We start from the raw sequence: 14,571 nt of genomic DNA on the forward strand, positions 1-14,571 counted from the left end.
ATGCAAACTGAAGGACTCTGTGCCTTCCTTGCAACATAGTAAATGATAACACACTGGAACGTTCTTTACCTAGTTTTATCTACCATAAGCCCTGGTTTGCATCTGGAATGCATTTAGTATCCTTCAAGCCAAGGTTGGCCTTACACATAGGCCAACTAGGCATCTACCCAGGGTGCCGCTCTTGCTGGCCTGACAGGGGCACTTTTCGGGTATTTACATGCATACATACATACATACATACATAGACAGTCCAGAAAAGCATTCCTACCAGACCAGTGAAAATGGTGCTCTAGGGAGGAAGCCCTCTAGATATGGTCATTTAGTTTGCTAGTCCCCTGCTCATCCCTCTCACAATATATCTAAGCAAAAAATGAAGTAGACTGTGGGTGGGGCTAAGCAAAAAGTTAAAAGATTTAAATCTGTAAGGTATACAAAAAGGTCAGCAATGGTAAGAATTATTTTTTTAATTATAAATATTCTTACTGGCATAGTACCACAACCAGATATGTTGGTCGGCTGGGGACTCAGCTGTCCATCCTTGATTCTGCAGAATGTGCCTCATACTACCTAAAACTCTTGCCCCATCCATTGTAATGTTTTTTTTTTTCATTTCCTGGTAAACCACTGAGGAATACAGTCAGTGAAAAAAGTCAGATATTAGAGTTTCATGCCTCTTATTCTTCAGAAAATGTTTGTAAAATCATAGGTTTTAATATAAACATTATGCACTGAGTAAGTTACATTCATTTAGTTGCTGTGTAGTCATTTTTTACCCGAAGCTGCAACAAACAGGGATGATTTAAAATGGTTTGGTCCTTAAACCTAAACAGCCAATCAAACTATAAAAAAATCCATTACCCTTTTGGTGGACAAAGCTTGAACTCTTGAGCTTTGACTACCTCAAGCTTCAACTCACTGACAATCAGGGCTCACCCACAGGAAATCACTTTTGGTGAGTTGTGCCAGAGATGATTTCCTTTTTAGGGAATTTTCCCTTGTTTTGAATAAGTGTGACCTTGGAATTAGGGGTGCTCCCTACATCAGGGTGTGCATAAGGGCTTGTCCACTGCAAAAAATACTTGAAAAAGTATTTTTTCGCAAGATGTTTTCAGTGAATGCAGTTTGGGAATTTCGATTCCCTTTGCATTAACTTTCATCCACTCATGGTGGAAGCATAAAAATCACTGTGGTAGGAGAACAAGCACACTTTATGGCCTTCGAAATTAATTATAGCTTGAAGAATACGGACATTTTGTATTTGTGAAGGATTCAGAGGACAGTGATGAACTGTGTGGTTGTCATTATTTTGTGCTACTACTCACTCTTTTCTTGTGTTACTGCGTTCGCATAACAGCCTTTTGCCTCATTTAATGTTTCATGGGTTTACATGGACATTTTGCTCAGTTTCAGATGGATGCATTTTTTTCAATCCAAGGTAACTAGAGATCTGCTTCTCAAAAACTTTTGATAACTGCAGTGAGGCATCATTTCTTTTTCAAGTATGCCTTCTCCCACTGACTCTTGAATGTAGATAAGGGGACTTGAAGGACTGCCACAATAGCTGTTCTGTTACATTTATAAGCTGAAAAGAGATGTACTTCTGCTCTTGTTTTAAGTGCAAAAGTTAAAGGATGTAAGTATCACTTTACTTTCTATAGTAACACTTGTTTGCTATGACAGTCTACATTTTTGGTCATAGTTCAGCTGGTGCTGATGGCTAAAAAGATGAATGAGTGAATCCATGTATGAATTTTATTATTATAATTAAAGGATTTATTGTGGCCCTGATGTTACCCATGTAACGCCTTAAACTATTGTTTCACTGTTCTAAACAATGGCATTTCTCATACATAGGCAAATAGATAAGTGTTCACTGGGTACTGGTTAATCTTCGGCAGGTACCGTACTACTGCCTAAAATTGCTTACTGCATACAATACTGTTAGTACTGTTCTTCTATACTGACATCTGCAAATAGGCACACAATAATGTGCCTTTTCTCACATATTTTTCTATTCACAGACTTTTGAATATAATTTTTTATTTTACACATCTTTACAAAATAACATTTTTTATTATAGCATATTTTCTACAATTGATAAAAAATTGTAGAATGCATTCTTTCATGCTTACAACCACACTTACTGTAAGCCTTAATTATGAAAATGTACTTCTCTATCCTCCATCTTGTATTCTCTGCATGTCTATCTTTTTCATATCCATCTCTGCTTTATTCCTGGACATTCTTCTATTTGGCATCTATTTAGCATCGATTACTCAGCCCTTAAAGCCAGCATTTATGGATTACGGTTATCAAAGTTTGCAGATAACTGTAAATTGGATGCTGTTATTCAATCTTCCACTAAATCTCAGTTGCACCAACTGGGTTTAGATTTTGTCAACAACTGGAGAAAGGAGAATGGCCTCAAATTAAATATAAAAAATGAAGTGTGTTTCAGTTTAGTAACATCAACAAATCATACCACATAAGTGACTTATACTCTCAGGTCAAACACTGTTTTATGGAGCTTTACTCCGTTGGATATCACCTACCCAGAGGTGATCTCTGCCTAACATATAAAGCTATGTCAAACCCAAAGCTGTTGGACATACTCCACTTAAAGAAATCTCAATCCCTCCGAGCTACATGCTCTAGGGACCTAAACCTTGTCACTACAATAAACAGAACATGCTGGAGGGATAGATTCCTGTCCCAGAGACTTCCCATACTCTGGAACAAACTACCTATCTATATCAAACAAAGCTCCTCATTAGCACTCTTCAAGAAAAATCTTGATGATTGGATGGGAGATAGGAAATTCACCCCGGGGATCACTTTGACAGGGGCACAGGAAAATAATTTTCTTGTGTGGCGAAAGCCAGGGTACCTTTTTGGCTAGGCTTATATAGGCCCTAGGGCCAAAAGCCTAGTAACTACCTATGAATCTATGAGCTAGGCACTTTTGTTAAGTCCCTCTCTTTTGACTATCGTGCGACAGTAGTAGCTCAGAAAGTCTGTCTGGTTCATTTAATTTCTAAAGGCATCTGTTCTAGATCCACAGAAGTCTTAATTCCCCTTTGCTCATCTCAAGTAAAACAAGTCAAACATACTACTGAATGTAATGTCTCTTTTGATATATATTTGTCTAAATATATCAGTCAATTGAGAGACCTCAAGAGATTCCTAACTAATAAGATCAATGGCCTCAAGACCCTCAGTTATCCAGACAGAACGGCAGTCTTCTCTCTGTACTCAGTCAATTATGGACTCCTCTGCGAGAATTTGTGTCTAGCTCTTTGAAGCTATGAAAGATTCAACCCTCCTCGACCTCCTATTTTTCAGAACAAATAGCTCCTTGGGCATCTCGTTAAAGGCACTAAACCTTCTTCAAAAGATAAATGAAATGATATCCCAACACATTCTCCACCTCTCTAACATACTTTTACTATAAATTCCCAGGGGTAATACACTTGCCACCTTTGAAGTAAACCTAGATAACTGAATGGGCAACCTTCAACTCTTCCCCTAGTCTATCTTCTCTTGCCCTCCTAGTCTATCTTGTGTTGCCCTTCTTGAAGAAGGGGCAAACATTTGAATACGGCTTATTTACTAGGCTTATAACAGTCTGCAGGCTGATTGCCTAGTACTTACATATGAATCTTTGATCCTATGAACCTATACATACATCCTACCTTTGTTTCTTATTTTGTCCCATTGATTCAGATCTCATTTCATCAGTTAATAATTTCATCTATACACTAGTAACTTCACTTTTTCTTCACACATCCACAGTTTTTCATAAAGTTAAGTTTGTTTCTGCTAAAAACCTGCAGCTGGTTTTATCATGTCTAAGAACACAAATGATTATGTCTCTTATTACAAAATTATGCAACTCAGCACCTTCGGTGTTAAGCTCTATTCTTCAGATCAGCAACATGTGCACCTACAGTCTCTGTGGCACCTTGTTCTCAAATGATAGCAAATAATGACAGATGAGGGTTACCTTTATGAGGTCTAGAGTCAAACTGATTTCCCTAGAACTTGTTTTACCACATGGGTAATCCCAGTAGATAACAAATTAGCATTTAAAGGTACATAACCCACATCTAGCAATCATGCATTCTAAAACTTCAGAATGGATCTTCTACGGAGTGAACAATAGGAAACGTAATGGCATTCACATCCATCTACTTAGAATGAGCATCTACTAAAACTAGAAGCATTTTCTAAAAGGTTACCACATTCCACATACTTTCCTCAACCTGACCCATGCCAGACTACTTTATTTAAGATCTAACTAAGCCTTTCATTCTGCATATTCTAGGCTGAACTGATTCAACATTTAAGTAATACAGAGTATCCCTGTAAAAAGAACCATGACTGTAAACCCATCAAAATGTTCTAGCCTTCTGTAATATTATGACATAAACATTGTTTAGCTATTACTGGATAGATATTTAATGTAGACTCATGAACATGTGACAAAATTATATTGCTTGCATTCCCCGAGTTTAACTTGACTCATTAGCAGACAGTTTTTTACTAATCTGCTCCCAGTTGCACACTGTCTAATGTATATTTTTAGCGAACCCAACTGTGGAGTAGGTTTCCTTTCATTAAAAAAAATTCTTCAGTTATTTATGATTGGCATACATAGTAAAACACAACATTATGTATGAAAGCTGTGTCCTCCAAAAGCTATGGTTAATCCTTCCTTGTCCATTTATGAAAAAGTATTGCCACAGGTGTCAGCATGTAAGACATAAATGCAAGTGGTTTCTGTCTACCATCAGACATTCCTTGTGACATCACAACTCCTATGGCTAAAAGTGAAACATCATGGTGACTCTGTGGTGAAGAATGATAAAGTTCTAACTGAGGTTTAGATGACAATGGATTGATTAGTGGCGGGGAACTGTGAAGCCAGCTACAGTGGGTGACAGTGAGTATCCAAGCCCAGCTCACTCATTTAGTGGGGTGGGAGAGGGAAGAAAAACAGTCTGGACTGCTGTGATAGTGACACAGAGCAAAGGTTGGTTTTCCAGCATGACAACATAAAGCACCAAGGACAACTGCCTATCAAGCAGTGCTTTCATATGCTGTAGATGGGGTAGCCTTATAAGCTCATGGTTGGATGGCTGGATTGTGGGAGGTCATTTCTTGCATGTTGATGCAGCGTAATGAAAGTTACCATAAGCTTAAAAATCAGCTGAAATGGCAAGGATGAAGCCACTGTGACAGCTGTCCTGTGTAGTCGCCCACCCAGCCCATGGACAGTGACAGTCACTCTCCCCGTTGCTGTTGCCTCCCACTGGGGGATAGCCCCTGGTCTACGCTACAGATTTGGTTTACTATCAAAATAATGTTCATATACGTGAATGGTCAATATTCCGAAAATGATGTCATCCTGCATGAATGCTAATGCGTGAAAATGTCGACTCAGTTGATCAACATCAACAGATTCAACATTTATATCGAAATTGGAACATGATGGCAGTGTAGGTGCAAATGTACGTTAAACACCTACACTGTCATTCACATTTTAGCTAGCCCCCTTGCACCCACCCACACTCCCTGAAAATTAAATATTCTAACTCAGAGATCGCACTACAGTGAGGAAAGGGATACATTTCCCACACCGCACTATACCATGACTCTACTCATAACATCAAGTTCATATCAGCAAATGCACACTTGCATTCGCTGATATGTAATCTCGATCTCCAAATATTCGGCAACATGTAAAGTCGACTAACTAACGTTCGATTTTCCACGTTCGCTGAACTAACATTCAACACTTTGATAGTAAACCTGTAAATTCAAAGGTTTTCAGGTATATACTAGGTTAATGGCCACCACGGCCTTTAAAAGCTTAGCAGTGCAACTCAACACAATTATGTCCCCCATGTAAAATGGGCATCTATTTGGAGGGGTATGTTAGTTAGGAGGTTGTTAATATTTAGTAGGTAGCATGTTAGTTAGGGAACATTTACTGTCAGACTCTGTCTATCAGAGACATGGAGGCCTAACTAGGGGTGAATTTTCAATTTCCCATCCAGTGGGCAAGTTACATTTGAACAGAGTTAGGGATGGATGCTACCTCACATAGATGTGGAGCTTGTTCCAGAGTGTGGGGAACATTTGCTACAGTTATCTGCCTCATCATCATGTTCTATACATGTTGCAAGCAATGTTTAAATCCTTGATTCAGTGTTTCTGGTGCTATTAGTTTTGCTGCCATGTAAAAGGTCCATCAGGGCTGGAACTTGAGGATGCCTTATATGCCATGCATAGATTACCTCTCAGTAAACTATAGAAGACTGAGTACAGAGATAGGGCTTTAAGGTGATCTGTATAAGACAATGTGTTAATACTCTTGATTTTTTGGTGAGGAACCTCAGTGGGCATTTCAACTGTCACAAATGCTTGGTCAGATGCATGTCAAAGGGGGTATTGTACTGAATGATGGGTCTTATAAGGGATGAATAAAGTGGTACTATAACTTTCTTAGACCTGTATGCCATACCCTTACTTATAAGTTGGGCAACATAGAATGATTTTCTTACTATATTGGCTATGTGTTGGTCAAAGGCCAGATTGCTGTCTATATATGTTCCCAGATCCCTAGTTACTGGTTCAACTACTAGGGCTGTCTCTTCGACAGAGAGAATTACCTGGGCGGATTTTTTTCCCAAAAGGCCCTATAATGCACTTTGTGTCATCAAGTTTTAAACCACTGAGTTGGCACCAGTCATTTGTCTGTGTTAGACCCTCTTGCAGGATGTTAGTGTCATGGACAGAATTTATGATAGCTTCCAATTTGCAATCATCTACAGAATTGGCCCTTGACATTAGCCTTGACCTCTGAGAAGTAGATGCCAAACAGGAGTGGGCCCAGCACTGAGCCCTGAAGTACTCCATGGGTGACTGGTGTACTGGTGGAGGTGGTCTTACTGATCTTTCTTGAGTTAGATCTATGAGCCAGCAGGCAATACAGCAAGTCATGTAGGGATTTATGCCTAGTCTGGTGAGTTTGTTAACAATACATGAGTGGAGTATTACACTGAACGCCTTAACCAGGTGTAGGTAAGCAGTATGCACCATTTTCCCCTCATCCTTTAATGGAAAAGATGGGGGGAGATGTCAAATAGGCAAGATGGTCAAATCATCACTAGAGGTGAATATTCAGTAAAAAGGTGCAGTATCACAGGCGATGCTCAGGGTTATATCACCTGAAAAATTAGCAAGTACACTGCTACAAAGGTGTTGACTTCTGAAATGCTAGTTGTTTTGGCCCATCCATGTGTATCTTTGCACAGGAAATGATTGAAAGGACTCAAAAAGGTCACCAGACTTTGTAATCACCTAGTATAATAGTTAATTACAATCAAATATGATTTCAGGTTTGTAACATTTGTAAGGGAAGAAGCCTTCATAATGCGTTTTACTTTAGTCTCTTGTATGTCAACTTTTTGCATGTACTGCATGCCTTGTGTATTATTTTTCTTTTAAAAAGATTACAATTGTTTCTCTTAACATATGCACTTGCATCTTCCTGTCTTAAAAACATTATATTCCTTTAATGTGACCCAGATGCCAAAGTTCCTCAAGATGAGCTTCAAAAATGCACGCCAGGAACAGTAATGACTTCGCCTTTATATGACTTTGCCTTTATTGTCAGTAAATGCAGCATCATGATACTCAATAAAAATTACTTAAATTATGATTATAACTAAATGACATTATCATTATATATTTAGGGCTAATGTTAAACAATTATTCAAACTATAACCAGACCAGTGTGTATCTACAAATGCTACAAAAGCATATTCTGTAGTCCATCAAATTCTAAAGGGCACATCAAGTCTCCTCAGGGAGTATAGGTGTACTATTCTGTTCGTTTTTGATCTTATGCATTACTGTAAACATTGCTGTCATTGAACAAGTCACCTGCTACAACTTGAAAAGATAGTCATTTCTGCCCAGCAAATTTATAGTGCTGAAAAATTTTAAGTATTCACAGAGTTTCATGAACTGCATTATATTCTGTTTCTAATAGGTTACATTGAAGGATATCATATAGATACACATTGCCTATTTTAATGAAACAACCAAACACTTTTGGTAAATGCATTATGAGGGGTTCATAGGTTCACAGGTAGGTACTAGGTTTGTAGCCCTTGTGGGTCATTTTAAACCTAGCCAGTTTACCGCTCAGAATCAAACCCTGTATCATGTGTCTACGAGGTAAGCACTTTAAATATTATGCAATCTCACAAATGTACGTTTGGTAGGTGGTGGGAACATTTAGATAATTGATTAATGAACTATTTTTTTTATCTCAACACTAATATGAAATTATTAGGTTTTCACCATTCTTTGCTCAAGGTTCAGGCCAGACAATATGACAAATTCAATTCCTGACTCATGCTTAAAGACTGGAATCCTCTTATTTGCCTTTGTAGACTACAACTTTCACAAATTCTGCAGTGACTGCCTGGAGAAATGATTGATGAAGGAGCCCTAATTCTAGGTAGTAGCTCTACCCAGGTCTCATTAGCAAGGGAAAACAACTGTGCGAATGAATATATGACTATGCTCCTCTGAGGTGATTAAATCACTTCTGTTGTTAAATATAAACATTTCTGCTTGTACTGTTTACATACATCATACCTTTTCACATTTAGACAAACTCAGTCAGTCACTATATATCTTATATATCTTACCCCCTTTAAATTTAGATGAACTCTCATTAAATACTATCTGCTACATATATATATATATATATATATATATATATATATATATATATATATATATATATATATATACATATATATCACCCCAAAAGTTACCGCACAAGAATGACACTGTCCCCAGGAATCACACACAGCAAGTTGAAAGCTTTCACCAGTAAATCATAGTAACACACCTGAAAATCTCTACAACTGTTTTAATAGGTAGTTAAACCAATTCTGGAATCAGAAGTTGTAAACAGCAAAAAAGCAGCAAAGGCAATTATGACTTACAACACAGTGTCCCATTTAAAAAAATAAAGAGTAGAAAGTCTCCTTGCTCATTCATACAAGTATCATATCCCTAAGAGTTGTGACCAATAAACTGATTTTTGTTTACAAATACCTTTTCCCTTTGGATAAGTTCAAATGATGCAAGTAGTTCTCCTGTGACTTTGCTTCCTCTTGTGAGGGGGTACCAGGCCAACCTTGGAGATCGCTCAAAAGTAGGTCTACATGTAGTGCGGCCCATAAACTCATCAGCTCCCTAGAAAAAAAGAATTGAAACATGATAAACAATAGCTGCCAAGAGAATGCATGATGAAGGTAAATATGTCTGTACTTTTCCATATTATAGCAAGGTTATTACCCATTCAGAGCTAGCACAAAATTACAACTTTCTAACAAATACATGATACATTGAGTTAAAGTTTCCATTAATATCATGATATCTGAACCATTTCTTATGACAATAAACTGAAAATATTAAGTATGTGTGGCTATAAAACATCAAGCTGGTAGGCATATTTGTAAAGTATAATTTACACATAATTCATTTTCATGAAGTGCTACATAATATTAACTGGACCACAGATTACTCCTTGCACTACCACCTAATATAAAAGATACTTGAGAAGGCATGTACATACTTAACTGTAATGTATAAAATCTCTTATAACAGCAGGAAGTGACATCATGAAATCCTCCAACTGCCAAGCACAACAAACTTGAGGCATTTTCAAAGAAACAGCCATCAACACTCATCCTCCACAATAAAATCTCCTAGTGTCAAAAGAAAGACATGCATATAAAATAAAAGGGCAACCCTCCATTTCTATTATTCTCTTTTCTAAAAGTCAAATGCGTCTCTAAAAAAAAGGATCTGAAAAAGAGAATAAGAAAAGGAGGCAGAAGACAAACTCCAGGAATGCTAAAACTTTTCCATAAACTGAAGTGATAAGTAACGTGTCTGCAGACTGAGTAGCTCTTGGACAACTGTCATTACAGCCAAAGCTTATGGAACTGATAGGCAAGTGCAATCAGCAGGCAATGGCATTAAGTAATGTTTCAGAGTCATAAAGCTATGGAAAAGAGAAAAAAAACTTAAAAGACAAGGTCATGAAGGACTGCTGAGCTGAATCTAGACTGAACTGTCTCCTTAAGATGTGGTATCTTGATCAGCTAGCAGCAGTGCATGTATTTATTTATTTCATTTCATAAACCAGAAAAAATCCAATTACTTGAAATCCTCTTTTTCCTTAGAGTGAAATCTCACATGATTGCAATTCTTTCCACAGTAATTCATTCATAGCAATTATGTTTCTGTTTTATATTACTCTTAGCTAGGTACCTAGCTAAGCACATGTACCTCTCCTCAGGGGTGATGTGGAAACACTGAGGGTAATGACTGCTCTGAGGTTTAACTCATACCAGTGGGGCTTGAAGAGATCAAACCCAGGACTACAGGATGAAACGTATTAGTAGCTCATAGCTTTCACACTCTTGTCTAGCCTTCCGAATAGCATGAATAACTGTAAGTGGATATTAAAGAACAGATCCAAATAGGTGCTGACATTAAATGGTGTTACAGTAGTTATACATCAAGTAATGTGGACATCATTTAATACTGTAGAGATGTCCACACCTCTCAACTGTCCAGATTTTTGCAGAATGGACAGACTTTTTCTAAATTCACTGAATTATGACATACATTTGAGTTTCAGACTTCATATCCTTCAGAACATGCACGCTAATGCAAAACTTATTATCGCAATTTTCTAAGTTTATAAGAACAATAGTTAAAATCTGTCTCTGTTTTGGAGCCTTTATTCCCCTATTTTTTTTTTGGCTTCATCCATACTTCTTGCACTAAGTGGTTGAGAGATATGTCTTACTCATTAATACTGTCCTGTTGTTATCCATATTTCTTTGCAGGAAGCAAATACTAAACCATGCTTTGACATTCTCTGCTGTCTCTGAATCACAAGAACTTCCACTAGTACTTGAACTGCTACTTGTGTATATTCTAGTGAAATCCCCTCTAGTTTTAATTTTTAGCCAGTCAAAGACTCCTGCTCCTAAGTTGCTTACACATCCCCATTTCCATAATTACTAACAAGGATCTTTTCATCTTAGGTTTTCAAAGTCCTTTGTTGTGGAGTCATGTCCTGGAATTGTGGACCATGTGTGAGCAGTATGCAACAGATGCAAAGTGGTCTTCACACACTCACAGCAGGTGTATGTGCTCCTAGTCCCTAAACATCATATTAGTATGCAGGCATTGCAGGTCCTCAGTTATGTCATCACTTATGCCATGCTCTACACTAATCGTCTCCAACATGGCATGGGTGGCATCCATTTGTGCCTGGATCGTGGACCTGCATATCTGTTGACTGATGCTCATGATGATAGCAAAGTCGGGGAAGGAACAGCAGTCTTGTAACTAACACTCAGCAACATGCCTCTCCCTTGTGCTTTGTGGGCAATCTGAGGTGGCAGCAGTGACCACTGCTGTCAAATGTGCAAGGTGAGGACTTTTCAACCTGTACAGGGTAACATGGATGGGCTTGACCCTCCACAGACATGGAGGATACATGGGAAATAGATGGGTGGTCCCCACAGCCATTATGGAAAATGTAGTTGATGCTGTCTGACTGTGCTATTGGCAGCCTGCCACCATTGTCAAGAATCTGTGATGCACTAACATCAAGCATGTCCTGTCCTGCAGTGCCTGAACCCATGCCAGTAGCACCTGAGAAAACAGAGAGAGAAACCCCTGTGTGCATAAATACATGTCACAATTCCAAAGCTCTTCAATACAACACCAATACAAGTAAAACTTACAAAAGCAAGTAACACATGCATACGTAGGAAAGCAGAGGTGGTGGTGGCATCCCTGACACACCTGCAGGAGAAACGTATGGTGATGTTTACCATACATAAGCTCATGATTGTGGTCTGAGACTGTATACTGGTAGTGACACATGGGCATTCCCAATCTGATCCTTTCCCAACAGGTACATGTAGTGTGGTCACTAGTCTGATGCCCACTTTCTGGCCTCCTCCCAATATGAATTAACCAGTCACTGTTCTAACACTGGATTACACACAACTTCTCAGCATTTGCAAAGGTAGTCTGTGATAGTGGTTCTCTACCTGTGGCCATTTTCTCCCCTATCAATGGTCTGTACTTTTGTGGGAACATGGGGGATTATGTCGGTGACTCTGAAAAGGACCTATGCATCCATCCTATTATGTCTAGCCTTAGCATTTATATCACCTACCAGGTCCTGTTACACCTGCTCCCCAAGGGACTTGTAGCTTTGTCAGTATTTAGAATCAGCCTGCCATGGGAGCATAGATCTTGTAGGAGTAAATTAACTTCTCCAGCCTTTGTCTTTGTTTAGGTGCCACTGGAATTCCTGCACACATGAACATACACCTATGGTCAGTGTCCGAATACAGACATGTACTATCTGCGCTGTAGCTGCTACACACACTATTAGCACAGGCCACATCCTAAAAGCATATCTGTACTGCCAGTATGGAAACAGCTCATCTGATGATGTAAGCTGTAGCCGGTGATGTGTGTGTGTGTGTGTGTGTGTGTGTGTGTGTGTGTGTGTACACATACATATATATATATATATATATATATATATATATATATATATATATATATATATATAGGCTGACAATCAGAAGGTCAAAGTAGGTTTGGTCTAACCCACTTCATTCAAAGTCTAGAGGCCAAACAGCGAAAATGTCAAACCCGACATTGTCGAAGTACGAATCTCTCCCCCATCTCGACCCATGTTAAAGCCCGTTCCAATGTTTATCGTGAGTCATATTTCGACAATGAATTTTGTTCAGACCCCTGCACGTACAGCTACTGCATGGCTCAGGAACATCAAAGGAATACAAAAACTTGGTAGAGCCAGCAACCAGTGGACAATAATCCGTTTATTGAAGGACAATGTCAGAATTCGACAATGTCGGTTTTGCAGAAGTATATATATATATATATATATATATATATATATATATATATATATATAGTTCATTCGATGGGGTCAGGTTCGACCTTCTGATGGTAATCTATATATATATATATATATATGTAAGCCGCGGTGGTGCAGCAGTAGCATTGTTGCGTCCCACCAAGAGGTTCTCCCGTTCGATTCTCAGCTGGAGCGCCTTCTTTATGGAGTCTGCATGTCCTCCCTATGGTTGAGTGGCATTTGAAAGACATGTGTAGAATGAGCGTGCCTTCGTTGAAGGTTGGGCATCAAGCTGGCACCTCGGCACCCATAAAAAATCTACTGCCAATCATTAGCGGACCGGAGTTCCGCTGTGGTGACCCCTAACCGGGAAAAGCCAAAAGAAGAACAACAACATAGATATAGATATATATGGTCGAACTTGAAAACATCAACCACAAAAGGTTGACAAAGTAAACATTGACATGCCACCACTCATGCTAAAAAAGAAATACAGCAATGTAATTTCCAAAAAAAAAAAAAAAAGCACTCTTTTTTTTTTGCTGGGGAAAAAGGCCCCTGCACCCCTACAACTCCTGATAATTATACATACTAGCTTCAAGATCACACAAGACAGCAAAGAATAGGGCATCTGAGGCACTCTAACAAGTTCTGGAAAGTGACTCAGTAAGTGGCACAAAGAAACTATATCAGGTTGCAAGACAAAGACAGAAAGATAACGAAGACAGTCAGACACCCTTCATAAGGGATGCCAGCAACAACCTACTCACCTGTCCACAGGACATCAAAGGCAGATGGAAGGAGTATTTCCATCAACTTCTGAATGAAGAAAACACTACAGAAGCTGTACTGTCCCAGAAACAGCCTACGATGAGCGAAGATGAGCCCACCCTAGAAGAAGTAAGAATAGCACTAAGGAAAATGAAGTCAGGGAAAGCAGCAGGCTCAGATGAGGTCACAGCAGATATGATAAAAATGCTGGGTGAGATAAGGGAGGAATGACTTCTGAGGGTACTAATAGTAGTGTGGAGAGTAAGGTGTATCCCAGATGACTGGAGAATAAACATACTTGTGCTAGTGTACAAAACAAAGGGGACATCCTCAACTGTGGGCAGTACAGAGGCATCAAACTCCTATCACCATGCATGAAAGATCTTGAGAGGATGACTGATAAACGGATACACAGAGCAGTAGAATATAAGGTGGAAGATGATTAGTTCGGATTCAGATCAGGATGCAGCACAACTGACCCGATGTTTGCAGTGAGACAGATACTTTAGAAGAAGCTAGAAATGAGGACAGAGTCCAACTGGGCATTCCTGGACTTGGAGGAAGCATATGATAAGGTCGCAAGAAAGCTGATCTGGGCAGTACTATGGTGGTAAATCCCAGAAACACTGGTAGAATTAGTGCAGGCTATAATCTGCGTTGGTACAGCGGTAGCCTTGTTACCTCACAGCAAGAGGTTTTCCTGTTCAAATCTCGGCTGGAGTGCCTTCTGTGTGGAGTCTGCATGTCCTCCCCATGGTCGAGTGGCCTCCGACAGACATGCGTGA

The 14,571-nt window shown here is 39.0% G+C and overlaps 1 protein-coding gene across 5 annotated transcripts in view; it reads right to left on the reverse strand.

The window, feature by feature from the left end:
* The window catches only part of DYSF (dysferlin), a 3,914,743-nt gene that overhangs the window by 1,006,119 nt on the left and 2,894,053 nt on the right, over positions 1-14,571 (reverse strand). For all 5 annotated transcript variants that reach the window (XM_044064060.1, XM_044064063.1, XM_044064061.1 and 2 more), the window contains one exon: positions 9,142-9,282. In XM_044064060.1, coding sequence (XP_043919995.1) covers positions 9,142-9,282 — 141 coding nt within the window. The remainder of the gene's footprint in view (positions 1-9,141; positions 9,283-14,571) is intronic.

This window comes from Protopterus annectens, chromosome 2.part2 (assembly GCF_019279795.1).
Source record: "Protopterus annectens isolate FY-2018-M chromosome 2.part2, PAN1.0, whole genome shotgun sequence".
Taxonomy (NCBI): Eukaryota; Metazoa; Chordata; order Ceratodontiformes; family Protopteridae; genus Protopterus; species Protopterus annectens.